This window comes from Manis javanica, chromosome 4 (genome assembly GCF_040802235.1).
Source record: "Manis javanica isolate MJ-LG chromosome 4, MJ_LKY, whole genome shotgun sequence".
In the NCBI taxonomy this organism is placed as follows: Eukaryota; Metazoa; Chordata; class Mammalia; order Pholidota; family Manidae; genus Manis; species Manis javanica.
The window spans coordinates 156,688,474-156,715,218 of NC_133159.1; the positions used below are offsets into that span (position 1 = coordinate 156,688,474).

The following is a 26,745-nucleotide window of genomic DNA, read 5'->3' on the forward strand; positions in this document are numbered from 1 at the left end:
ACTAGCCAGACTATTTCTATAAAACTCGATCCAATAACACTTAGACTGAGGAGAAGAAGGAATAAAAGCCTTTTTATGTATGAAAGCATATCTGATCCTCTATAGTCATTTCCGAGTCTATGCTTGCCTACGAGGTATCTAAATTGGGAAGATCTTAAAGGTACTGACATGCATACATAATAGTATATTGCTTCTGAGTTTTCCTTATATTTATCAGTTGCAAAAGCAATTAACTCTTAATTAAATATTTGGCTGCTGAAGAAAATGTGTTCTACATCTTAGCCTGGTATAGAAAAATCTTACTTATGTGTCTAGACATGTTTTAAAGATGCCTGTCTGTCTGTTTGTCTGTTTATATGTATATATATTTAGTATTCATTATCTTTTCTCTACATGTCAGTTTTAAGGGAATTAAATCCCTTGTCAGATATGAAAATTATAGGTAAAATCTAAGTAAATGCTAAGGATCTGCCTCAACTTAATCAATAGATTGGAATTTTATTGTATTGAATTTAACCTGAACTTAGAGGTCCAGCCTGAGTTCCTGACAGCTGCTCCTTGACTGTGTAATTGCTATTATATAGTCCATTATATAACCAGGATTGACTTATTCTGGAAAATATGCTTATATAAATGTTGTCTTGTGGACTCAGGAACTCCTCATTTAGCCCTGCAGGCTTCCCTTTTCTCTTTTCTTGGACTTTTTTAAAATCAAGAAGTGTGTAATTTTGGAATGTATTGAAGAAGTTCTTTAAAATTGGAGTGAGATCAACTGATAGTTTTCCTTCTTAAATGTTCTACTGTTTTAAAAGTATGCCTGGATTTCTATAGCTATTACTCATTCAGCAACCCCAAACTTTAACCTTTTCACTAGAGCTCATTCAGGGAAAACATGACTGCAAAAGACAATGAGTTGTTATTCAACAATTTCATTAAACAAATATTTATTGAGTACCTGTAATGATACCATTTTAGGCATAGGAGGATGCTGTTCTCAAATTGAGCTGAACTTCTAGTGGGGAAGACAATAGACAAGTGAAAAAATAAGATAATTTCAGATAGTGATAAGAAAGGGGAAAATAAAATAGAGAGAGGGATAGGGTAGAAGTGGGGGCTACTTCAGGTCAGGTGGTCAGGGAGGACCTCTGTGAGGATATTACATTTGACAAGGAAACCTAAAGAAGGAGCCAGCTATGAAAAGATCTGAGGGCAGAAAGAGTTTTTCAGGCTGAGGAAAGCACCTGAAGTGTTCAGCAAATAGGATTAAAGTCTGAGGGACTGAAGCATGGGGATTGAGAAGAGTAGGTGTTTAATGAGGTCATCAACAGGTGCACTGAAGCCTTAGTGGTCATGAAAGAAGGTAGATTTTATTTGAATAGCAATAGAAGCCATTAAAGAATTCCTGTCTGGTTTCTTGTAAGGGTCTGATTTATAAGCCACCTCATAATTTAGAGAAATTAATTGTAAAGGCTGCCAATTCCCTTTAGCTTTTTAATCTATTATTCAAAAATATATTCACACACAAAAAAATATATATTCACATGATTCAAAATGTAAAAAATGCAAAAAAGGAATACAATAGAAATTCTGCTTCCCACCCACGTATCCAGTTTCCTTCCTTAGAAGTAACCTATTTCCCTGGAGTCTATAATACAGAGATACTATATATACATTAAAGTAAATATTTTCGCATCTAAATAGAGCTTCCTCTTTTTTTTTTAAACAGATCCTTATTACTACATTGTCTGTGTGATAATTTATCTCAGTCCCATTGGTGGACTTTTTAGGAAATGGGACATAAATCCTATTTCCATTCTTTTGTGATTACAAATAGTGCCACAGTGAAAAATCTTTTATATTTGTCATATTAAATATATCAGTAGGGTAAATCTCTAAAAGTGGAATTGCTGGGTCAAAGGGCATATGCATTTCTTAATCATTCTGATATGTATTTCCCTTCATGGAGAGAGTGACAACTAATTATCCATAATCAGAAATGTTCTCCTTACCCTCAGCAAGTGTTATCAAACATTTTGATCTTTGCCAATTCCCTGGGTGAATCAATGTGTCATGTAATTTGCATTTATCTTATTATGAATGAGAGTTGAACATGTTTGCATCTATTTGAGAACCATTGATATTAACATTTCTGTTCTTTGCCCACTTTTTTGTTAGGCTGTAAAGTTTTTCTTTTTGATCTTTGATTCACTTAATACTAAATCTCTCTGTTAAAGAATTAAAAAAACAAAAACAAATACAATGTTATATGTCATTAATATTGCAGTAAAAGAAAAGCAGTTATCTTTAATTTGTATATTTTACAAAGCATGAACCTGATAAGAGACATGAGAGAAACCCCAATTTTTAATTTGCTAATTGAGGTCTTTCTGTGAGGGAATTGCCCTTGTTTCATTGTAAGAAGTATGTCTAATTTTTTCTTTTTAAGTGCATTTACTGTTTTGTTGGACTAGCTTGAACTGTAAAAAGTTTACCCATAACAGATATTCAGAAGTTATTCAAACCTTGCAACAGAGAAAGTCAGTATGACCTATTAGAATCAGTCCTTGCGGTAATGAGAAAGACGTTATTACCTCCTGAGCAGTGTTCGATTGAGAACACAGAATTGAGTAACAGAAAAAATATAAGTGCTCCTTTGAGGGCACATCAGTTTCCCAAAAATGAGTATACCCGAGTCCTTCTAGGGTTTTTTTGGTCCACAATCTTTTTGGCATCTTCTGATTTGGAAAATGCAACGTCTCTCAGGTTTAAAATAGTTATGACATTGGGATTTTTCCTTACTTGGAAACTGTACAAGGCTTTAAACCAAAAGAAAAAAAGTTCTAGGCTCTTAAAAAGTTCCTGACAAACCATTCTTTGGCAAGAAGCTAGGTTCTCAGGCATCTAGCTTGTGCATGTTTGTGTATTATGGAGAATCACATGAAATTGCCAGTATTCAACTATTTTTGACCTACAAAACAATTTCATGGTTAAATCTAGTATCTCCAAGATCTTATTCCTGTGATTTTAAGACTGATGGATATAAAGCTAATTCATAGACATCATGTATGTGATATGCCTGTGTTAGTTGTTGATTTAAAAAAAAATCCCTGGGTGACTGGATTAGACTGAAGCTGGAGGAATGCTTATTAGGAAGTAAAAGGTAAAAAATAACTGCACAGGCTGTCTAACACTTTTCAGAAGGTGTTCTGGCCTAGCTTTACATATACTGCAGGTTGAATTATTGAGACGTTTTCCCCTATTGTACAGGGAATTCATCTTCTATTCTGAAAGAATCCTGATTATGTAAGAGTTTAGGTCAAATTACTGATTCGTGTTTTCAAAATGTTGGAAATCATAACCCTGTCTTCTCCCCTTATAGAATGAAGATACATAGGCTGCCAAACCTTGGAGTCCTTGGCTTTGTGTGTAACTCATCCAAAAGAACAAATTAATGATTCTCATTACATTGCAAATCTAATATATACTCAGCACTGTTCAAGGGACTCTTTTAGAGATATGTGTAGGAAACGAGCAGAAAAGTTAATGAATTTAAATGCAACTAGATAAATGTTTTCAGTCATTAAAGTATTTTTGTTGAATACCTTGTTTGAGGCAGGCTGTGCTAGGTAGTAAGGGTATACAAAGAAGAATAATTGCAAATACCTTTTAAGGAGTTTAAAGTGTCCTGGAAGCAACAGAAGTGTCCCTAGTGTCAAAGAGGGCAGGAAAAAAGTGCACTGTGTAGGTTTGATTGCAAGCATTATCTGTGTACCATGACAGCATTAATAAATTTTCTTTTTTACTTCTGTCTGCTCTCCAAAGTTTAACATGCTAGTTAGAAATCATATTATATTGATTGACTTGAGTCTCTTGTCAAAAACGATTAATGACTTCATGGTCTCATAATTCCTGGTAGGAAGCATTCTGTTAGAGATTGCTATTAGTTGCTAACTGATACTACCTTCATTGGAATTTAAGCAGTATTGCAGTTGACAGATATTTTTTAATATATTTCTGATTGTGACTCAGAAGAGTTGTAGCCTCATAGGTCAGGATTTAATAGAGTGAACAGGAAAATAAATGGTGGTATATAGCAGATATGTTCAGCCTCAGAGTTATCAGCATACCAGGAAGTTTGCTAATCTTTGGAAAGTAAATTTCTCATTAGAGATTTTGGACAGTCTTGTCTTAACTTGTTTAAAGCCAGGAACAGTATATTTTGTTGCTAGTTGTCTCCTACAAAGGTTCTCAAAAGACCTCCTCTTTTATAAAATTCTTTTTCTGTTGGGCATCTGTGGCAGTTGGCATGAAGTGCTGGAGAGTTCATGTAACACCAGGCTACTTTGCTGATGAACACTTTGTCCATGGTGCCTGCAATGAGTGAAATTAATTAGCTTTGTGCCATCCTAGTCAATTTCCCTCTCAGCAGGTTGTGTGGTTAGAGCTCCTTAGAGTCTAAGGCTGATTGTCCAGTTTTTCTAGCTGCAGGGTTGGACATTTTTTTTAAACTGGAAGACAGGTGATATTATGTTTTAAAAAAGACTTGGCTATAAAATAAGTGAAAAGCAAAAAAGATAGGAAAAAAATGGCCAAGACAAAGTGGTATTTCTTTTTTTCTGGTTGTAATAATGGACCACTGTGGTTCAGTGGCAATAATTGAGCCATTAAAATAAACTGGCTTTTAACCTTGTCCTTTTCTTAGGCTTAGAAAATTCTTAAATTGTTAATTGTCAGATAATTTTTAAACTTCAAAATAAGCCTAAATTAGTATTTTATGGTCACTCACTGTAGAGCTGAGCCTGCACCCCACACCTCCAGAGTCAAATGTTATGCTCTTAACTGACATGTAAAATTCACGTCTTCATTGCCAACCTGCCCAAAAGATAGCTTTAAGTAGAAATTTGAAATTTCATTCTGGCTCTTACTGGCAGTAATGGTTAACTGGGATTTATAAAACTGCCTAAGATGCATTTACTTATTACTAGACACATAGTTCCGTAGGAATGTGTTTTTCATCAAATTCAAGACTACCTAGGGCATAGGTGATCAAGTGTAGCATTTGGTCTCTTGATGTTATCATGGAATCATGAATGCACAAACCAGAGAGGCCTAAATGCCACTGTAGTGCTTAGTGTGTTACCTTGAGTGAAATAACACATCATGTGTATAAGACTGTTAACACCATCTGTGGTTATGTGGGATGCTTTAGTTGAAAATGCCTGCAGGATAGTGTTTAAGACCAATGGGGACTGTGATATACCAATGGTTTTATACTGTGAGGGTGTACCTTTATCTTATTAATCCCTTTCCATGCTTATTACTTGAGTGGCCAGTAAATGTGTACAAGTTGACTGATTTTTTGTTGTTAATTTATTTATACCTCTTTCTCCAAAGGATTTGAGGCAGTTTCCAGAAATACTTAATATATAAAAGAGTAAACAGTTGAGGGAATTATAGCAAAGTGAATAATGTTAAGAAAATAATAAAGCTATTACATAATAAGTGTATGATCCTATAAAGAATACAGCATAGAGAACAAGCCTATGAACCTATAGTTTCAAGAGATAGATCATAAATCTGTCTCAGGGTTTCCTAGTAGCCAAGCAAAAGGGCACTATGATCAGTTATAAGATTCATATTTCCTCTCTATAACTGGAAACATACCAGGTGTTCAGGAAAGAAATTGCTCACTTGGATATTATAAATTTGACAATGTGTGATATAATGGAATACATCCTCAAACTAGTCCTACAACTAATGCAATATATATATATATTATATATGTATCTTATACATATATAATATATATATATAGAAAACAGAAGAGTAGGAAGAACAGTACACATTTAAGAAGCTATCATCCCAGACACATTTGTGTTGTCATATTTGCTTCAGATCATATCTATTCTAAAAGAAACATGAAAGAACAATTTGAAATGTCTTTCCCATCTCATTCTTCTCCTTTGCTCTCCCATCATGAATCTGATGCATAACTTGTCAATGTTTTTTTTTACTTCTACTGCCTGCATATTTTTGTAAATAATAAGTAAATCTTAAATTTGCATAAATAATACACTGCACATGACATTCCAAAACTCGCCCTTCTCATTATCATTGTGTTTGATCTCATCTCCAAGGTGGTTTAGATCCATTTCATTAATTTTAAATCCTGAAATACAGTTTTCCACTATATGGAAATAACCCCAATTTAGTCATCTATTCCGTTCCTAATGGATTTTTGTTTCTGGTTTTTCACTAAATAATCACACATTGAAAAACCTTCTCTGTGTCTTCTTGTGCCCACATGTAGTGTTTCTCTAGAGCAGTGGTTCTCAAAATGTGATTCCAGGACCAGCACATCAGGATCACCTGGGAACTTGTTAGAAGTGCAAATTCTCAGGCCCATTCCCAACCTCTGATTCAGAAACTCTAGGGGTGGAACCCAGCAAGCTATTTAACAGGTGATTATGATGTACACTAAAAATTGAGAACCATTACTCTGGCATGTATTTAAATGTAGAATTAGTAAGTAGTAGTTAAGGTATACACATATTCAACTTTACCAGATATGGCAAATCCTATCTAAGATATACTTACTAGTTTACAGTTTCACCAGCAGTGTATGAGAGTTCCCATACATGGTGTGGTTGATTTTTTTTTTTTTCTTACTGGTGTGATAGGTGTAAAATGTTTAAGAGCTATTTTATTTCCTTTTTTGTGAACAATATTTTTGTAGGTAGTTGGCCTTTCTCTTACTAACTTTGTAGAAATAATTTGTATTTCAATTTGTATGTCAGTCATGCATTGCAAGCTTTTTTTTTTCCCAGTTTGTTTTTTGGATTTGTTTATGGTACTTGAAAATTGTAACCAAGTTCACCAGTTCTTGTGTTTAAAAAGGGCCTTGGAGAGGAGAATTTTGAGTTAGATTTGATATGCTGTTAGGACACCTGGTTGAGATGTATAGCAGTTATTTGAAAATGATCTGAAGCTTGAGAGGTCCAAGTTAGGGTGGATAAAATTGCCATGAAAGAGAATGTAGATTGAGAAAATGAGGATTAAACCATGGGAACAACGGTGGAGGAAGAGAATTCAATAAAAGAGATTGAAGAATGATCAGAAAACAGCAGGAGAAGAGCTGGAAAATGGGATAGTGACAGAGTAATGCAAAGTGGAGGGAGATCTCTAATACTGCAACACATCTAAGTAGGGGGTAATTGCCCTTCACGAAAGCAGTTAGCAGTGTGTTGAGGAATAGAAAACTACTCCTAATAAGTTTGCACTGAAGTATAAGAGAAGATGAGACAGTAAGGTCATTTCCTTGTAGGAGTGGAGTATTTGTGCCTCAAGGGAAGGAGCCAGTGACAAAGTGGTATGAGGTGTTCACTATGCTGTCTCCTCTTCAGACGGCCTCTTCATTTATGTACTTTATATGCTCTTTGAATAAGTTCATTTGGTAAGGCAATATTAAGTATTAGGCAAAGGATTAAAATAGGGTGATAGAATTGTGAACAGGAGACAACTTTAGGTGATCTTCTCTGAGATTAACATTGAATGCTAAGAAGCCATTTGAATGATCAGGGTGGAGCATACCAGGCAGGAGACAAAGTTCTCAGTCTTCTAGAAGGTCAAACAGAAATAGTAAGATAGCAAACCATCAATCTAATAAAATCCTCATGCTTCTTGGGTCAACCAGGGTGAAGAGAGAACAGAGATCTTTGTTGCCTGACCTTGGAAGTCTTGTTTAACCTTCAAACTGGCGATGTCAAGGGTTCCAAGTCCTCCACCTCCGGCAGAAATGTCGAGTGGCCCTGTAGCTGAGAGCTGGTGCTACACACAGGTAAGTCCATGCTTTCACCCTGTGAATCTTGCATCCTGGGGGGATTTTGGTGGACGAAAGGAAAAAGATTTCTTTTCTATATTGGGTTTCCTGCTTTCTCTGGGATAAAACTGTCAAACAGCAGACAGATAAAAGTACTTGTCAGCTTTCCATTCCGTGATTTTCCACATGGAATCTGAATGCCCTAGGCCAGTGTTTTTCATTAGAGTTTGAAAGGGAGGAATCTTTGAAACAAGATCCACTTACACCCCTGTTGATGGGAATGTGTTTCTCTGTTGAGTATCTCAACGGGAAACCAGGTTTGAGATTTGCAACCACAGGCAGTGGCATTAACATCTCAGTTGTCAAATGATGCTCTTGAGCAGAGGCCCAGTTTAGGGTTTATGGCTTTCTCAGTGCTTTCCCAGCCCTGTCCGTGTTTTTTTAAATTTTTCATCCAGTGTTAGTGTTACTCAGAAGCTGAGGAAGGTTAGGAAAGCACTTGGTCACTGTGAGATTTCTTAAAATACGGATGAGGAACAGAAAAAGCTGAGCCTCCATGCTGGGCCAACAGTGCTGTCTTCCTGTGGGGATCATGCCAAGGGACGGAGGGGAAATGATTATCTAAACTTCGGCCTGTTTTTCAGGTCGCCCACTTCCTGTTTAATTGCTTCCTGGTTTTCTGTCAACAGATCAAGGTAGTGAAATTCTCCTACATGTGGACCATCAATAACTTTAGTTTTTGCCGAGAGGAAATGGGTGAAGTCATTAAAAGTTCAACCTTTTCATCAGGAGCCAATGATAAACTGAAATGGTGAGGAAGAATACATTGAGATGTAAATATTTTTTTTTAAGTTGTTTTGCTTGGTTTTACAGAGACTGACTAGAATGTAAAATCCTTAAAGACAGGGACTTTGTTTTGTTCTTAATATGTTCCCCAGTTCCTAGAACAGTGCCTGGCACGTGGTGGGTGCTCACATTGTATTTGTTGACTGAGTTCAACAAGTGTATCAGGGAGCAGTAAACTCAAATGGGTGGAGGGTGATGTAAATAAGTAAAGAGAGCCAGTGTTGTAAATGATGTCCCTACCTGGTGTGAGTGTTGACTACTTGGCAAACTAATAAGTGTCCTTCTAAAAGGGGTGGTGGCTACTCAGCTCCAGCCACTGTGAATGAATAAGGGCTGACCATTGCTAGATTTTCTGATTTTCAAGAAAAGTGAAAAAAATCTAGATTTTAATATAAAATCTCTTGACTTTTAAATTGCCTGTTTTTAAACAATAAAGAAAATCTATTTGCCTATATTCTGGACTGCCCAGGGGATAGGATGGTTTTGAAGGCAGTTTGGTCTCTCTTTCTTTTTCACCTTCCTTCCTTGCTCCTGATGCTCTAGTTCCCTCATATCACCTCACAAGCCTATATAAATGGAGGCTTTTGACATATTTTTTTCCTGTCTGTTTTGGGCAGGTGTTTGCGAGTAAACCCAAAAGGGCTAGATGAAGAAAGCAAAGATTACCTGTCACTTTACCTGTTACTGGTCAGCTGTCCAAAGAGTGAAGTTCGGGCAAAATTCAAATTCTCCATCCTGAATGCCAAGGGAGAAGAAACCAAAGCGATGGGTAAATGTTTTCTTACCTCTTAGTTTGGCTCTTTATTTTCCCATCCAGCAACTTCATACATTGACAAGTAGTGGATTTGATCTGGTTTTTGAGTTACCCTAAATATGACCTTTTTTTCTACCCCAGAGAGTCAACGGGCATATAGGTTTGTACAAGGCAAAGACTGGGGATTCAAAAAATTCATCCGTAGAGACTTTCTCTTGGATGAGGCCAACGGTCTTCTTCCTGATGACAAGCTTACCCTTTTCTGCGAGGTAAGTCCTTTTACCCCAAAGTGAGACTAGCAATTCCCAGACCTGATGGGTATTGGTAGACTTAATTGTATTGCACCAGGGATGGAGAGTGAGAAAAATCCCCAAGTGGAGTGTTGCTATACAAATGTTGTTTATTGTGACTGACTGAAAATTGTGTAGGATTTCAAGGTTGCTGGGCCTCTCAGCTTTCTGCTTGTTACTATTCTTAAAAACAGATTGTGCACTGCCTCAGTATGTATGATTTTTAAGTTGCTTGGGTCAGTGTTCTCGCTTTTCCATAGTGGGTTTTTTCAGAAAGCATTTGGAAGGGCTATCACTGAAAGCCAGGAGAATGGCCAGCAACTAGATACGTATATTTGTTCCTTAAGTTTCCTGATTTCTTGAGTATGAATCCCATGTTACTACAGATCACTTTCCTTTTCTGCTTTTTAAACTAGATAACTCTTATCAGGAGTTGAGTGTCTCGGGTTTGTCTTGTTGGAGTAATTGTGAAATAGGCAAGGACCATTTTTTCTAGAGTGAAGGGTATGAAGAGCTCTCTAACTCACAGTCAGCTGGAAGAATCCTCTCACCAATGACCTAATATTCTTTCTAGGTTTACCAAAGAAGCCTTGAGGTAAACTTCCAAACCAGAATGAGTTGGAAAGTGGTTTCTTTAATGACATACGCTAATCATTCATTTCATGCTGTTAGAAATACTCATAAGCTCACAGTGTAATAAATGAATAGTACTTCCAGTCATCTGGGATGTTAGTATTCCCTTTACATTGTATGTGTGGTCAAGAAGCACCTCCTGAGCAGCACCACTTGATGACAATGACCACTGTGTTTTCAGGGAAGAGAGCAGGCAGGTTCCCAAGCTAGCAGTGTGCTCTGTCAAATAATGAGCTCTCACTGTGAGTTAATGACAGTTCCAAAGGCATATCACCACCTGTGCAGCAGGGAAGGATGTCCCTTAGGAATCTTGTCCATTTGCAAAAGAGGCCCGGCCAACAGTAGCTAGCTTCTTTACTGAGTCATAGCTCATTGAATATTTCCACAGAATAGTTGCTGGTGATTACAAAGCTTTGTAGGCATAGTTTTTAAAATACCACACTGAATACATAAAATAGTTTGCACAATCCGTAATAGTTTACACAGTAGCTACCATCTCTCCTTTTTGATTGCTAAGTAAAAAGAAGGAAATACTAGAGTGATGGTATCTATATAAATACATAAAATGCTGCAGTTGTTTTTTGTCTATGAACTTTAAATTTGAATTCCATATAAATCCAGCTAGTTACAGATCATACTCAGTTGCCTAGGTGAAGAAATGGGAACATTTAGGCAGTTTCAGTGAGATTTGATGTTATATAAACAGACCATCAGAAGCAATGTAAGTGTCCACCAATAGATGAATGGATAGAGAAGATGTACATATACACAGTGGAAGATTATTCAGCCATAAGAAGAAAACAAATCCTACCATTTGCAACAACATGGATGGAGGTAGAGGGTATTATGCTCAGTGAAGTAAACCAGGTGGAGAAAGACAAGTACCAAATGATTTCACTCATTTGTGGAGTGTAACAACAAATCAAAACAGAAGGAACAAAACAGCAGCAGACTCACAGACTCCAAGAAGGGACTAGTGATTACCAAAGGGGAGGGGCATGGGAGAGTGGGTGGGGAGGGAGGGAGAAGGGGATTAAGGGGCATTATAATTAGCATTCACAAAGAAGACAAGCAGTGACTCTGTAGCATCTTACTATGCTGATAGGCAGTGACTGCAATGGGTTATGTCAGGGGGACTTGATAATATGGTTGAATGTAGTAACCACAATGTTGCTCATGTGAAACCTTCATAAGAATGTATATCAATGATACCTTAATAAAAATAAATAAATAAACAGACCATCAATTCTATCTTCACCTATCTTAGAGACCTGTACTTCAGAAAAATTTTTAAATAGTGAAAAATTCTAATTTCTGTTGTAAATGAAAGCCAGTCTTTGAACTGTTTTCTGAAGGGAGAGAAATCTCTAAATACTGTGTCTGGTGTTTCAGGCAATGCCATATCCTTTATTGCAGCGTTTTCAGGTCCACAGTGGGATCCAGCCTTTCTTACCTGCTCCCCATCCCCAAATCCATTTCAGTTGCTAACCCCTCTATTGACATTCTTGATTTGGAAACCAGTTGGCCTGCCCTCACTTGGCAATCTCTCACCCTGTGGTTAAGTCTGGGCACACTCTCTCCCTTCACTTCCCCACATGAAATTCTCTTAGGAGAAATCCTGTGGTTAAGTTTAGATTTGCCTTACTGACTTAGAAGGGAAGTGAGATGACACGTTGGGAAGGAGGAGATGTTGAACAGGGAAACGTCTGCTGAGTTCTGCTGATGCCATCGGTTTCTTCCCATCAGACCAGGTGTGCCATCTGTTCCTCTCACACTTCTCTGTGGCCACAGGTGCTGAGTGTTGCTTCTCGTACTTGGGCTTGTGCCTAGTGAGACGTGTTTCTGTTCCAAGGCTCTCTGCGGACTTAGTAGCATTCAGCATTGCAAGACGGTAGTGTGGGGGTGTGTGTTGGATGTGTGGGTTTTAAAAATGTCTGCAGCTCATATAAGTTCTTAGTGCTTTTCAAAGCTAGATCATTATTTGATGCAAACTCTGTCCCTTAGACCTGTTGCTCCCTTCTCTCAGTGGGTTATTTTTATAAAGCTATTTTGCTCATATTTATGTTTTGCTTCTTACTGGGTTAGCTAGTATTTTCTTAGTATTTAGAGGCTTTTATGAAGGTGATGTCCACATACACATTTAGGTTATGAGTACTCTCCGGTCCCATTCCTCACTCAGCCTTTGGCACATACAATTCTGTCCTATTTTGATGCAGTAAATACAGTTGTTTCAAGGGTTTTTTGGCTTTTTCCAGAGGCTACAAGAGGGAATCCTAAGGTGAAAGACTGAGAATCACACATTTGTGTGTTTGGGCTTTGTTTTAGTGGTATTGCTTTTTTTTTTTTTTTTTTTAATTAAGATCACTGATACACATTCTTATGAAGGTTACTACACTGTGGTTGCTACATTCACCCATATTATCAAGTGCCCCCTATGCCCCACTGAAGTCACTGTCCATCAACGTAGTAAGATGCCACAGAGTCACTACTTGTCTTCTCTGTGCTACTCAGTGGCACTACTATTAATGATTATTTAAATGGAATTGATGCAAACTCTGAAAATGCCAAATGGGTGGTCTTGTAGTGTGCTGCCTGGGCTCCCTTTCAGTTCTCAGTGATGGCTCTTAGGAGATGTGGTGATTTTTCGAAGTTGGTACTGCTTAGTTAACATGTTCAGAAGCACTTTCAAAGCATTCCCTGAACTGTCTCTTATCACAATCCTTTGAGCTAGATTAATTGTGTTACCTTCATCTCATGTTACTGGGGGGGGGAAGCAGTGCCAAGGGAGGTCAGGTAATTTTTCCCAATGTTGTATAGCAAATCAGTGTCAGGGCCATGTCAGTTTTCCATTTTCCATCTCTCGTCTGCCTCTGTATACTAAGTGGAGATGAGTGCCATTCACCCAAGGATATTTGGGCCTTGTAAAGTTTTAACTGAGAGTATTTACTTTGGTAACAAAAGAATCATGAAAGCTTTACACCTTTAATTTTCTCTTTAATAATTTGGTCCACAGAAAATCTACATGAAATGTTTCAGCTTCTGTTGACCCTTCTCTCATTTATTTATATTGAAAACAAATAGCTATTAGCAATCAGGATTCATGTATTCTACTTTCTCTGTACATGCCTTTTATAGGTAGAAGACTCAGTACCTGTTGTAATGTGATTAAAGTTGAAATATGAAATGCCGTATATGAAATATATGGACACTAGTTGACTTTTCCTTCTCAACCATAGAAAATCCTTTTGTAGCCTGGGAATATGTATTTTTGTCAAATTTTAAATATTTGGGTCTATTCATTTTTTTTCATTTTTACAATTTTATTAATGAATTATTTGATTATATTAGTTGAAGTGTCTGAAAATACCGATATTTGATCCTTACCTACAGAAATGGTGATTTAATATGTAACATTATGATAAGTTGTAAAACATGATAATGTAGTAAGCCTGGCACCCAGCCCAACATAACCAGTAACTTGGAACTAACCTGTGTATGCTTCTTCCTATACCTTAGAACTTGTCTCCCACTCAGAAGGATGATAATAAATAGCTATTTTAAATTGTGTTATCATTCCTTTGTTTGTTACTTATATTCGTGAACAATTTAGTGTTTAGCTTATTTTTTAGCTTTATAAAATGACATCAGAATGTATGTGGTCATCTAGGACTTGCTATTTTCACATTGTATTTATGAAATTTGTTTATCTTGTGGATGTAATTATAGTACATTAATTTTTAGTGCTGTGTAATTGTATGAATGTACAACAGTTTATTCATTCTCTTGTTGATAGATATTTAGATTGTTGCTACTCTTCTGATTAGAAATACTGCTGCTATCAGTCTGCTTATTTTTTTCTTGATTGTTTTAATTATATAGATTTTATTATAATTATCATATTATATATAGATTATATTATAATTATAATTCCATTGGTTTTACTTTGACTTTTTAATATTTAGATAAAATGTATAAGACTTGGCATAGTCTTCAGTCTTTCATGAAATTTTCTTTTTTAAGAAAAGGAATTGCCTTTAAAAGTGTGGCCCTTTTACAACTTGAAATTTAGAGGGTTATATAGCCTTCCTGAGACATTTTCATGCAGTCATTTATAAGATGACATAAATGTCACAGTCACGTCATCTTCACAGCTGTAATTCTGAATGAGTCTCCTTAGTCAACTTTATTGGCATTTAAAAAAATCTTTAGTTTTTCTTAAAATGGTCTCATTTTAGCATCATCATTTACAGAGGGAAAACAATCCCTTTCTAAGTTAAAAGTTTGGGCCCTGAAGACACATTTGTGAATGCCATTTAAAATTTATTTTTAATTAAGCATATTTAATGTTGGTAAGAGGTGCCAGACATTCAGAGCTCTGGAGATTTCAGGAATCCATATATCTACAGAACAAGTCTGGCTTAGACAGTAAAGATATATTCTCCTTTCTGCTGTGTTCTGTCTGTGTCTAGAGAAAGGAATTACCCCAGTAAGAAGAGTCAGTCTTTGGGCCCTACTCATTACCAGGCATGCATCTGACCAGCAGAGGGGGTGTCCACTGGTAACCATAGTTTAAAATTCAGCATAGTTATTGCCCAGCTCATTTTACCCAGATTAGTAAATTGCCATCAAGTGTAATGACTTTGGGCTTCTGTCAGCCTGGTCTAATTCAAGCTTAAGAACCCAGTGCCAAAAGCATTCTCTACTCCCTTCATTGGCCATCGCAGCAGATTCTTTTGCCTTTCTCTATGAGGAAGTTGGATTTAACTGGTATTTGCCTTTTTTAAATCAGCATTTTGAAGCTATACCTGTAAATGGGAAACTTCTACATTTGGTGTTAATAGGACAAAGTGGCTGAACCATATCTTACATAGGATATGGAAGAATCTCTACGAGGTGGTTTGTGATGGGTCCTGGGCTCTTAAAATAATGTGATCTGGCTCTGATAAACATGTGCTACTAATGCTAAGCACGTTCATAATTGATTAACTTGGCTGCTTCATTGCTCAAGACCATAGCAGCTACTTTTAAACAAAATGAATAAATTTCTTGACCTGATAATAAATATCTCATTCCTGCAACAAAAGGGACTATGGGTAATTTGGATGAGGCATTAACTTTGCCTCTGGGTTTATGACTGCATTTAAGGCAAAAGAAATATGGGTCATTTTAGGATATTCCTAAGCCCTCTTGCTCTCTAACTTGTAGAAATAGCAAAAGTTGGGAGTTCATTCTCTAAGTTTGTGATTTCTGTTTTGAGTTTAATATTCTAACATACTACGTTGTAGGATGTAGCATAGCAGTGGTTGTTAGGCAGGAGACTGATCTGCTGAGTCTTATCTTCAGTTTGGTAACTTAAATTTATTTTATTATGTTAGATGATTTATAAATCCTTGCATTTGGTATCCTAACAAATTTATCTGCATTTCACTGAACCATCTAGAAGTTATCTTCATTTTTATCTAGGCTGGAGAGTTAATCCAACTGCTTCTGAAGCCATAGTGGATGTTGGAGATCCCCATATAAACCTGTTGTCATCATTCTCTTCCAAAGTTGTAAATGCATGTCTGGTTGGAGCCAGCCATCTTGTGTGTCATTGTCACAAATGACTGAGTAAGGTTGTCGATGGTGTGGGATACCCACCCAATTATCACTGCCAGCAAAGACCTTCCAAGCCCAGTTCTGTTCAATAAATTAATATTTGTGAGGCAGTGCCAATTATTTACCAGGCCCTATAGACACTGCGTTTTATTTTCATGTTCAAGACCCAACTAAGATAAATGACATACTTCTAGGCTTATTAATGTCTTCTCTCTAGAGAGCTTAATTTAAATAGTAGATTCTATAGAAGTTCTTTGTATTTAACCTTTTGCTTAAGGCAGAATAAAGTAAATACTTGAGGTTTAACATTTGTTTTTGTCAGTTTTCCCTCTGGCGGCTTTGCCCAGGTTTTTAGGGCAGGGGAGGCAGAGCTTATTAGAAGTTAAGAGAAGAAGAAGATTTGTGGGGTTCTCTCCCAATCATCCTAAGATGACGCAAAATACGTATCATTGTGTTCCATTGGAAAGTACTTGATCCGAAGATGAAGCCTTGATCTGTGGAGGTGGTTTCAGGACAGTATGACTAACATTAGTATCTGAATGTACTATAGTAACAAAGTGAAAATCAGCTCTCCTGCTGGGAAGAAAAATCCTGTAACAAAAGCTTTGGAATGTGTTTCCTTGTCTTTCACAGGTGAGTGTGGTACAAGATTCCGTCAACATTTCTGGCCAGAATACCATGAATATGGTGAAGGTTCCTGAGTGCCGGTTGGCAGATGAGTTAGGAGGACTCTGGGAGAATTCCCGGTTTACAGACTGTTGTTTGTGTGTTGCTGGCCAGGAATTCCAGGCTCACAAAGCTATCTTAGCAGGTTGGTATTTATTCATGGGGAGTTTCAGTTGTGGTCAAGGGAAAATAGTGGCTGCATAATTGCCCAACTTTTTAAACTAGTGCATGAAACTGCAACTAAATATGTTTTTATGTTGTGGTCACATAAGTTGTCATAACCAAAAAGGCTGCTCTCCGGAAAAAGTGTTTTTGTTCTTGTTCCCTGTAGTGGACACAGGCCACCATCTTCAGTGAATGATGATGTGTACTGACTGGCTTGCACCTGGACTGTAGCTGTCAAAACACTGGCTAATAGCAGGGTTAGACCCTAGACAGGGACCTAGGATATAATGGAGAGGATTCTGGACTCGGGACTAAACCACTCTCACTAAGTCCCCAGTCCTGGAGATCTTAGGACTCACTTCAGTATAAACATGCTAGAAGAGCAAGAATGTTTTCAGTGACATAGAGGATCAGATCTTGATCTAATAGGTCCTTGCTCTTTAATACCAAACAGACTGACACAGAGGAGGTACTAATATGGCAGGACTGACTTTACCTCACATGCAAGCGTAGCAGTCAGCCACAGACTTCTATTTAGACCATAAGACAAAAGAGGAAATCATGTGAACCTTCAGGCAACAAATTTCTTATCAAGACTCTCAGCTCTTATCATTCTAAAGTCCACATCTGGCAAAACCTCAGTCTGGGTACCTCTAACCATCCTCCTGTTCCCTCTCTCAACTACACGTTACAGTGTATTGCCAAAGGAAGTAATTAGCTCTTAGGTTAGTGTCTCCGCAGTCAGGTGGGCCCTTGACACTACCGAGAACTCTTCTGCAGAGGCGTAGTTAGCTCCCTTTCTTTTTCTCAACAATAGATATTTCAAACCTTTAGCACTCTTCTTTAATCCCCAAACTCATAGAAGAGTTGCTTGCTACTTCTTCCAAGAGAAAATCAAGGCTCTTCTCCCTTAGCTCTTGCCTCTCACCTGCCTGCATTCTCTGTGAGGTGGCGTTCTTTCTCATATCCAAAGCAGACTGTATATTTCTACTTCTGTTTCCTATTCCATGCTACCTTCTCAGAAGCCTTACTCTGCTAGTTATATCCTAGTACTTTCACTGTCTCTCTTTCTCCTGTTGCCTGTTTACTCTCCGCCTGCAAACAGGCTCAAGCTTCTCTCTGTAGTTATTCTCTTTTTTCAGAGCTGCTTCTTGAGTTAGCATATTCAACTGTCTCTACTTCTTTCCTCCCACTTATCCTCAGCTCACCTCCATGCCACAATAGCAGTTTCCCAAAGTTACATGGCCTGCTAGTTCCTAAATTTGAGAGGCTCTTTAGTTCATACAGTTTTTGACTCCTTTCTCCTGGTTCTCTGGCCACTTCTAGTGCGTGGCCTCCCTCCACTTTACCCGTCCTTCCCTTTAGACACTGGTGTTCTCTGAGGGTCTGCCTTACTTATCTTTCCACTTTCTTCATTCTCCTTGGGTGACTTTGTTTATTGTCTTAGCAGCAACTTCTGTCTATGCACTGTAGAACCTCTAAGCATATTGCTGCTTGGATTCTTCCCTCTTTATTAAAAACATCAGCCCTTAGTCTTCAACTTCTGTAATGTGTTTATTTAGTACTTTATCATCTGTAAGCCTTCTGAGATAAGAACAATGAGAATTAATATCCTTTTGGAGTAGATTAAAACATTGAGGCTTAGAGTGTTAGGTGATTTGCCCAAGATTATGTGGTTAGAAAATGGCAGATCTAAAATTAGTCCTTTCTGACATAAACTGTAAGTCAAAGTTCTAGTTACCTGTTAGCTCAAAGTCCTACTATATATATTCCATATGTTCCTCCTCTCTCAGGTAGAGATTGGTAGTCTCAACTTTCACCAAAACCACGGATTTATTGGACAACATGATAAAATTCGAGTTCTTAGGCCTTTTATTAACTTCCACTATTGAAATTAGGTTTCCCTGTTTTTCATAGTGTTCATTAAACTAGAATGGGCATGGTTTAGAACACTGTTTCTCAACCTTTTTTCATTATTCCTACCCCTAAGGAAAAAAATTCAATTACCGCTAATGGGAGAGATTAAATACTAAGGAATAAGATTTTGTCAGATAAGGTTGAGCTTTGAAAGGCCACAAATGATTGTAATATCTAAGGTGTTTTGTTTTGTTTTGTTTTTGCCTCATTGAGGCATCCTCGTATCTGTTGAGAATGTTTGGCTTAGAGGGACAGAACCTACCGTGGACAATCATGTACTTCACCTAGTTAGTGGATGTTTTTGAGCTCTGTTCTTGACCTCTTTGCTCTGTGGCCCCTGGAAGTGGAGGAAATAGGTGTCATTGTCATAGTCAAAAATATAGGTACTAGGATACCCTGCTTAGACCGTGAACCCCCAGATTTACTCAGAGGATATATCATCATCCCATGTGCTACTTTGAGTAATTTTCTTGAAATAAGAAGGTTGGAATAGAGCTAATGAGAAATAATTTTCAAAGTAGTGGGTTCTTTTTTTCCCTTATGCATTATTAGTATTCACCTATTGGTATAATATAAGAAGAAAGGAATTTTTAAATTCTGTTATCATTTGACACTGAGACCCTTTTCTGTAATAATGGGATGCAAAAGAAAATGGTCTCTTCTTCATGACAGAAGAGCCAAGAGATATCAGTGTGATAACATATCTGTCTTGTCTCCCTTTCACTCTGTAGCCCGTTCTCCAGTTTTTAGTGCCATGTTTGAACATGAAATGGAGGAGAGCAAAAAGGTATGTAACAAGATGAAGATGTCTTTTTAGCCATGTGACTAGATTCACATGGTTTCCCAATTTGACAGCTGATTTATTTTCCGAATTTTTTTTTTATTGTGTTACTAAATGGAGTACAGTTGTCTGAATGGACACTTACTGAGACCAGAGAGGTGTCCTGGAAGCCACCTAGTTAAAACAGACCTACCCTGTCCCAGGCAGGTCCTCCCAGCAATTTTGGGCAAGGGTATTAGACATGCCTGTTTACTCAGGAAAAGAAAGATGAAAAACCAAATACATAGTTGTTTTGCTGTTGTATATGAGAAAACAAAGGTGGTATGTGTGATGAGGGAAAAGGCTATTATAATCAAATAGGGCAAAGAGAAATTTTCCATTCATGTTAGATTTTAATAATACAAGCCTCATTCCTTGCCAGAGCGTAAAGTGTTGAAAATTATTTAGGGATTTTTGTTCTGTTGGAATGTTTCTCATTTTTAGTTTTTCTGGCATAGAACCGGGTTGAAATCAACGATGTGGAGCCTGAAGTTTTTAAGGAAATGATGTGCTTCATTTACACCGGGAAGGCTCCGAACCTCGACAAAATGGCTGACGATTTGCTGGCAGCTGCTGACAAGGTAGGATAAGGATAGAAAAATAATCACAAGACTAGGAGTTTCTGTGACCTTTTGAGTTTTTTGCCTCAGCTTCTATATTGCACTGTAGGTAACATGAGCACATACCTTAGATTGGCAGGGGCAATCCTGGCTTACACTTGTGTTCCAACAGCACAGTTACCTGATAGGCACCCTTTTTATTTTCACAAGTGCCCTGCTTTGCGTGGTAAATTATCCAGTCGCCCTGACTGTGGAAAGGAAGGATAACTTTGATGTTTACCTCTCTTCTCTTCCCCATCTCAAATTTAACTACAGTGATATTCAAGATTCAGATAATACTAATGTGGATTTATAATTTATAGTTTGGCTGTATAATTTACAAAATGTCCTTGAGTTCATTAACTTTTATTTAAACTTTGTCAAAAAGAGAATAATCTTTTACCCAGTGTCCTAGTTAGCATATTCAACTTTTACCTAAGTAGTTATTGAGATAGGTCATATTCAAAATTATAAGATGATTTTTTTTTGATATCGTTAATGTACAATTACTTGAACAACATTATGGTTACTAGTCTCCCCCTACAAAATTGTAAGATGATTAATAGCTCTTGGGGAAAAAAGAAATACTATTATAGGAAATGTGTACTTTGATTGTAAGACACATTTCGATTTGAGAGATGTTAAAGTATGAAAATAAAAATGTGGGTCTTAGAATCAAGGAAGTATGGTGATTACCTAAAACAATAGGCTAGTGAGTCCCAAAATAAGGCTTGGGGGAAAAGGTTAGGGAAACACTGATTTAACCTACTCAAATTAGGGTTTTTGTGTGTTGCTGCTTTACTGCAGGATTTCTTAGAACCTTTAGTGTGTTAATGTGCACTGTGAGTATTCTGAAAGGAAGTATGATAGCATTTCTCCAATTCTGCTCATGTGAAATCCTTCTCCTGACTTCTGGGGATTAGTGTTCCCCAAAATGTACTTTCAAAAACTGACTTTCATTGTGTAGCTACATCAGAGAGAGTTCTGTGACTTGTCCTTCCAGGCCCTGGTCTGAGGAAATATAACCAGGTTGGGTTTGGGGGTGATGGTGACAGGTTGGCTAGTTATCCTGTGAAAGCTTTTCTTGTCTTGTGGGTTGTTGAGGCAAGGGTGTTAAACCCGGCCAGCAGCAGCCCCTTGAGAAAGATGGTTCTCTGCTGGAAATGCCTCCCCTTCCTGCCATGGTGCTACAGCACCCACCTGAGGGCCAAGCTGGCTCAGATCAAAGGGCACTAGAGCCTTCTCAGGATTAACTCACTGGGGAATAGTCTCCTTCCACCTCCCTTGTACCCCTGAGGAAGGACAGAGGAAAGTGCTGGGGTTGACAGGGGAGGTTTTATCTTTATTGCTCAGCTTTTTGGAGTGTTTATAGAGATGAGATGTGTAAACCCAATCTGTGCTACTGATGAAAAGGATTGAATAATAGCTCTGTCCTTCTTATTACCTCTCAAGATTTTAGTAGTAAAATTAAGCAATGGGAACATTCCATGCCCTTCCAGTCTAGTTCAGCTCTGACCAGAGGAAACTTGCTTTTGTGGAGACAATGAGAAGATACTCACTGTGAGCTCTGGGGAAGTAGAAGACACAGCCCATGCCTGATTTGTATAAACAGGAGTTTATAACAATTCTGCCTCATCTGCCCTCTGACTTTGAATGAAGTACTCTTGTTTATACTTACCAGGCATTTACCCTCATCTTCTAGTTTCCATGAGAGTGAGTAATATCACAAGGCCCACTTTTTATACAGAAATACTGAGGCTCAGAGTTATATATTCGCAGAACCAGGGTTAGACATTTGTGTCCCTGGGTTTTCATTTCTGCTCCTCAGCCAGAGAACCTATTGGGAACCTACTATAAGTGCATGGTGCTTGGGGATTAGCTGAATTAACATTCTTTGGATGGTATTTTCAATACAGCCTGTTAACTTATAGTTTTAAAAGATAAAGCAGTTGAATCACATCCGTGCTTTAAACTTATGAATGAGAGTAACTGAAGGGTGCGATTGTAAATTCCATTCAGAATTTCCCATAAGCATTCTTTGCTCCAAGCTTATTTGAATACATCTTACCTTTATACCTCTGTGTGAGCTTCAGGAAAACAGAATAAGAAATCTTTCATGGAAGGATCTAAACATCTAGAATTTACCCAAGAGGCTGAAACAGCTTCTTCTGAGCTTTCTAGTCTCTTGGGGACATGTGTAATTAGACCAAAAACAAAACAAAACACGTTGGTCAGGCCTGGGAGACACAATTTCAATCTCTTGGGTAAGTAGTGCCATTAGGCAGTTTTTTTCAGAAGCATAATTAAGAAAAAAACTTTGTCCCCCAAGGGATAAGAATGGCTACTTTTGTCTAATTATGCAGTAGGGACCAGAGCTATTCACAGTAAAGTCCTTTTAAAAGAATATATTAAGGAAGGTTAAAAGGAATATTCTGTGTAGTACTGTATAAAAACTGAGCATTTACTCAACCTTTTCCAGCCTTTTAAAACAAAAATGGCAAACTAATTTCTTGCTTTTCTAGTGTCATTCCTGTTTTCCATGGAAACTGTTCTTCAGTTTCTCAAATGTAAAAAATTAAAGCTGTACCAAAACCAATAAACTCTTTTTTGCTATAGGAGATCACAATGCCAGCAGATAGGCCTCCTCACGCAGAATTCATAAAAATAAAATTGTCCTAGTTTGACTGTCATGATTCAGCCTAGAGGGGGGAGTATAGTGTCATTCACTGAGTTTTCAGGCCCTCAGGATAGGCCTTGTCTAGAGAGTGTGGATGCCCTCAAAGCAGCACACTGCTCCCTTGTGAACTCTGAACTGATTAATGACATTTTATTTTGTGGCTTTTATCCCTGAAGTTCCTTAATAAGCTCATATTTTCATATTTGAGAGCATAAGTAGTATAGTTGCATCAAAACAAATCAGCTAGGTCAAATATGGCCACTATTAACATAGACCTTCATTTCCAGATAATTTATACCCTTTACTTGGAAAACAGGAAGTTAGACTAAAAACTGGCTCCAGGCTCTCTGTTGCTTTGTTCTTCTACTCTGATAGTCTGAACCTCAATCCAAAAAAACAGACTCCATTTATCCTTCTCTGTTTAAAAAGAGGCCTTTGGTTGACCCTCATTCAGGAACAACTAGTGGCAGACATGCTGGTGGAAGTCACCACAGGGCTCCTTTTTGCAGCCTGATGGGCCAGCTGGGATACCCTGTCAGGCTAGTGGCAGCAGTGCTTAAGTATAAAGGACTGTGCTTCACCCTAGTCTGGCTGTAAATGAAAGGATTACAGAAATTTAAAATGTTGACTTGAAGCAGACTAATGCCCCAATGTAGGGGAGGGGAGGTGGTGATGGCTGAAGAAGCACTTTAATCATAGAAACAGTGGGGGAAACTTGAGGATGTGGGTCTGCTCCATAATTGCCAATTTTTAATAGGTGAACTTGAGAACTTGAATGGCCACTGTGCAGCTTATTTTAGCTGTCTTTATTTCTGCCTTCAGAGTCTAGTCATATTTTAGAATTGCACTAGGAGCCTTCTCATGCTCTGTGAGGTTTTGTTTGGGTCCCCAGTTCAATGATGATTCGCTGAAGAAAACAGCTTCAGTAGCGGTCAGCCCAGAGCTCTTCTTGTCCTGTCAACAGCAGTGCTTTGTGTCTTACAGTATGCCCTGGAGCGCTTAAAGGTCATGTGTGAAGACGCCCTCTGCAGTAACCTCTCTGTGGAGAACGCTGCGGAAATTCTCATCTTGGCTGACCTGCACAGCGCAGATCAATTGAAAACTCAGGCAGTGGATTTCATCAACTAGTGAGTTGGCATCTTCCAAGCGCTTTCAGGATAGTTGGGATAGCTAGAGAAATGAGAAAGGCTTTTGAGTTAGTGAGTAAAACAGGCCAGGGCCTACGTTAACCTTTTAGTAGAAAGTACGGAGCTTTCCTCTTTCCCTTTGTCGTGGAAGGCAGTTTTGCTTTCATGAATCTAATCTCACTTGTAAGTGAGGTGTTTTACTTCCTGAGGTGATCGGAATTGATGAAAATGGTAACTTGCTGGCCTGAAAAAGCTGTGTGCCCCAAATGATAGCATCTTCACCTCACACTCTCTGGCTTAATAAAAGACAAGTAGACATGTTCTCTGGGAGAACAAAAGTATGTTTTGTATGACTTAGTAAAATGTCTGACAGTTGATCGTGGAATGGAGAAAAGAGAAGGAATGATCAGTAGGTGAGGTTATTAGATACTGTTTTGAGAAAGAAATGTTCACTCCAGTAGGTCTAGTCCTTCATCCTAAGTGACACATGATGTGGCCATATTACTTTCTGAAGTAATTCTCAGTGGAGCATGTTCTGCTCGCTTGCCTGACGGGGAGCAAAGGTTGAAAAAAACACAAGCAAGAGAAGCAGGCCTTAGGAAGCCCTCACAGTAGCACTTGTAGATGAGTGAATGTTATTCACCACATAAGATACTCCCAAAAAGGAAACAACATCCTCTAAGTCTGTTTTTAAGATTGTTTCAAAGGAATTACCAACTGAGACAAAAGAGGTAGGGAAGAGACCACTAAAGATCAGTTCTAGTGAGTGCTCCTCTGCTGGGCACTTGTAGATGTCAGCCATTCATTGGAGCTTGGTTGCTATCCCCTCCTGTTGATAATCAGATAGGCCCTAGGCTCTGATCTGCTCTGTGGTTCTGGGCCTAAGAAATGGCAAAGCCAGATGGTGGCTTGGTGCTGTCTGACGGAGAGAGCCCTGGCTCCTACTCTTCATTAGCATCCCCAGTGAATACGAAGAGCATTGACAAGGGAGGGGAGCATTTCACCTTTTGGATGTGAGAGTAGAATGGCTCAAAGTCCTGTTTTTTAGAGTAACAACAGCCACAATCAGGTCATCTCTCTTCATATTGTCTCATAAGCAAATTCTCATGCATATCAAGGGTCCTCTCTGGGGGTTTCTTGTAGTGACACCCCTCACAGCAAACTCTGGGAAAGTAGCTATCCTGTGTTCACTCTTTTGGTAACCCATGTCTGCCCGTTTCTCCTAGTCATGCTTCGGACGTCTTGGAGACCTCTGGGTGGAAGTCAATGGTGGTCTCACATCCCCACTTGGTGGCTGAGGCTTACCGCTCTCTGGCTTCAGCACAGTGCCCTTTTCTGGGACCCCCGCGCAAGCGCCTGAAGCAGTCCTAAGATCCTGCCTGTTGTAAGACTCCGTTTATTTTCTAGAAGAGGCAGCCACCATTGCTGCCACTGACCACCAGGTAGACAGCGCGTTCTGTGGAGCTTTCACTCTGTTGTGGGGGGAAAAGACTGCACCGTGGCCCCAGACTTTTAAACAGCACTAAATAAACTTGGGGGAACGGGGGGAGGGAAGGGCCCGGGACTTGGGGCTGTTCAACCCAATGAAAACCCTGTTGCTGCGTCACTGTGTTCCCTTTGGCCTGGCCGAGTTTGATACTGTGGGGATTCAGCTTAGGCGCTGGCCCTGAGGACATTCCAGCGGTGGTACTTCAGAGAAACGTGTCTGCATTTGACTGAGCAGAACAAATCATCAGGAGCCTGGAGCAAAAAGGAAAAAAAAATAGTTTTAAGAGAAGGGAAAAGGAAAGAAGAAAGGATTTTTGCAGAATTTCTCAAAAATCAGTTTGTGGATTCCAGTAGTATTTATGTTGAGAGAAATTTTAGTCCAATCAACTGTGCTAAAACTTGGATATTTATGCAAACTCCTCACCACCATACAAGTATCCGAAGAGCAGCTCTCTTGTTAGCACTTACTGTTTGCAAGAACAGAATACATCCTTTTATGAAAAATGAAGTAAAGGCGAAAGGGGAAGGAGGTTATTTGATCTGGAAGATGAGTGTTCTGATACGGTGGCTTTTGCAAAAAATCTTTATTGGTGTGGAAAACTGGAAAAAATAATTAATCCAGAATTCATACTGTCTTGACAAGAACTATGGTTCTCTGTTTTTAGATATTGTGGAAAATGTTTTTTTTGGCATTTTTCTCTGATTTTATTTCTCCTCCCTCCCTGCCTTTTCTAAAAAAACAAAAACAGAACAAAAAGAAGAAAAAAGGAAATTTTATTATTAATGCTGTCTGAAAAAAATCCCAGCCCAGATTGCTCAGCTGTTTGTACCTGACTTGCCACCTGCAGAGGAGCCAGTCCTGTTCCTTCCAATTTGCCCCTTTCCTACAAGGGAGAACTTCCAAATGTTAAATTTTTTTCTTTTTGAAAATATAAATAATTACTATTTTGTACTGTGTGGTATCTCTGGTCTTTTGTTTCACTCACCTGGCTTATCTTTAGGTCTGAGTTCCTTGAGAGATTTTGAAGGCCTGATTTGATCCTTCAGCTTGCAGAGATTATGTTTGAAACGTCTAAGCAGTAGGGATTTATTGCATCTCCCTAATCTCAAGTTTCCTTTGTGAGCTACCAGCGTCTGCCTGTCTCCTGTCCTGGAGTATCTCACAGTGCACGCTCTCATGAGGGACCAGGCTCCTGCCTCTGCCTAGGCAGGTAATGGAAGTGGGCTTTTCTGCACCCTACATGTTTTAAGACCAAATTCCCAATCTCTCTTCTCTTAGCTAAATATAAAGAGATCAAGGGGACATGAATGTGGAGATTAAATAAAGGGAAATTATTATCTCTTGA

At 38.4% G+C, this 26,745-nt stretch overlaps 1 protein-coding gene across 7 annotated transcripts in view; it reads left to right on the forward strand.

The window, feature by feature from the left end:
* SPOP (speckle type BTB/POZ protein) overlaps nucleotides 1-26,745 on the forward strand; it is a 61,688-nt gene extending 34,943 nt beyond the window's left edge. For 5 of the 7 annotated variants that reach the window (XM_036999080.2, XM_036999079.2, XM_073235473.1 and 2 more), the window contains 9 exons: nucleotides 7,694-7,837; nucleotides 8,509-8,630; nucleotides 9,283-9,434; nucleotides 9,561-9,688; nucleotides 16,574-16,751; nucleotides 19,420-19,475; nucleotides 19,967-20,089; nucleotides 23,769-23,911; nucleotides 25,138-26,745. In XM_036999080.2, the coding sequence (XP_036854975.1) occupies nucleotides 7,760-7,837; nucleotides 8,509-8,630; nucleotides 9,283-9,434; nucleotides 9,561-9,688; nucleotides 16,574-16,751; nucleotides 19,420-19,475; nucleotides 19,967-20,089; nucleotides 23,769-23,911; nucleotides 25,138-25,282 (1,125 nt within the window). In that variant the 5' untranslated portion in view covers nucleotides 7,694-7,759 and the 3' untranslated portion in view covers nucleotides 25,283-26,745. Of the gene's footprint in view, nucleotides 1-6,310; nucleotides 6,462-7,693; nucleotides 7,838-8,508; nucleotides 8,631-9,282; nucleotides 9,435-9,560; nucleotides 9,689-16,573; nucleotides 16,752-19,419; nucleotides 19,476-19,966; nucleotides 20,090-23,768; nucleotides 23,912-25,137 lie in introns of all 7 variants that reach the window. The other 2 variants (XM_036999082.2, XM_073235474.1) reach the window with 1 other exon arrangement.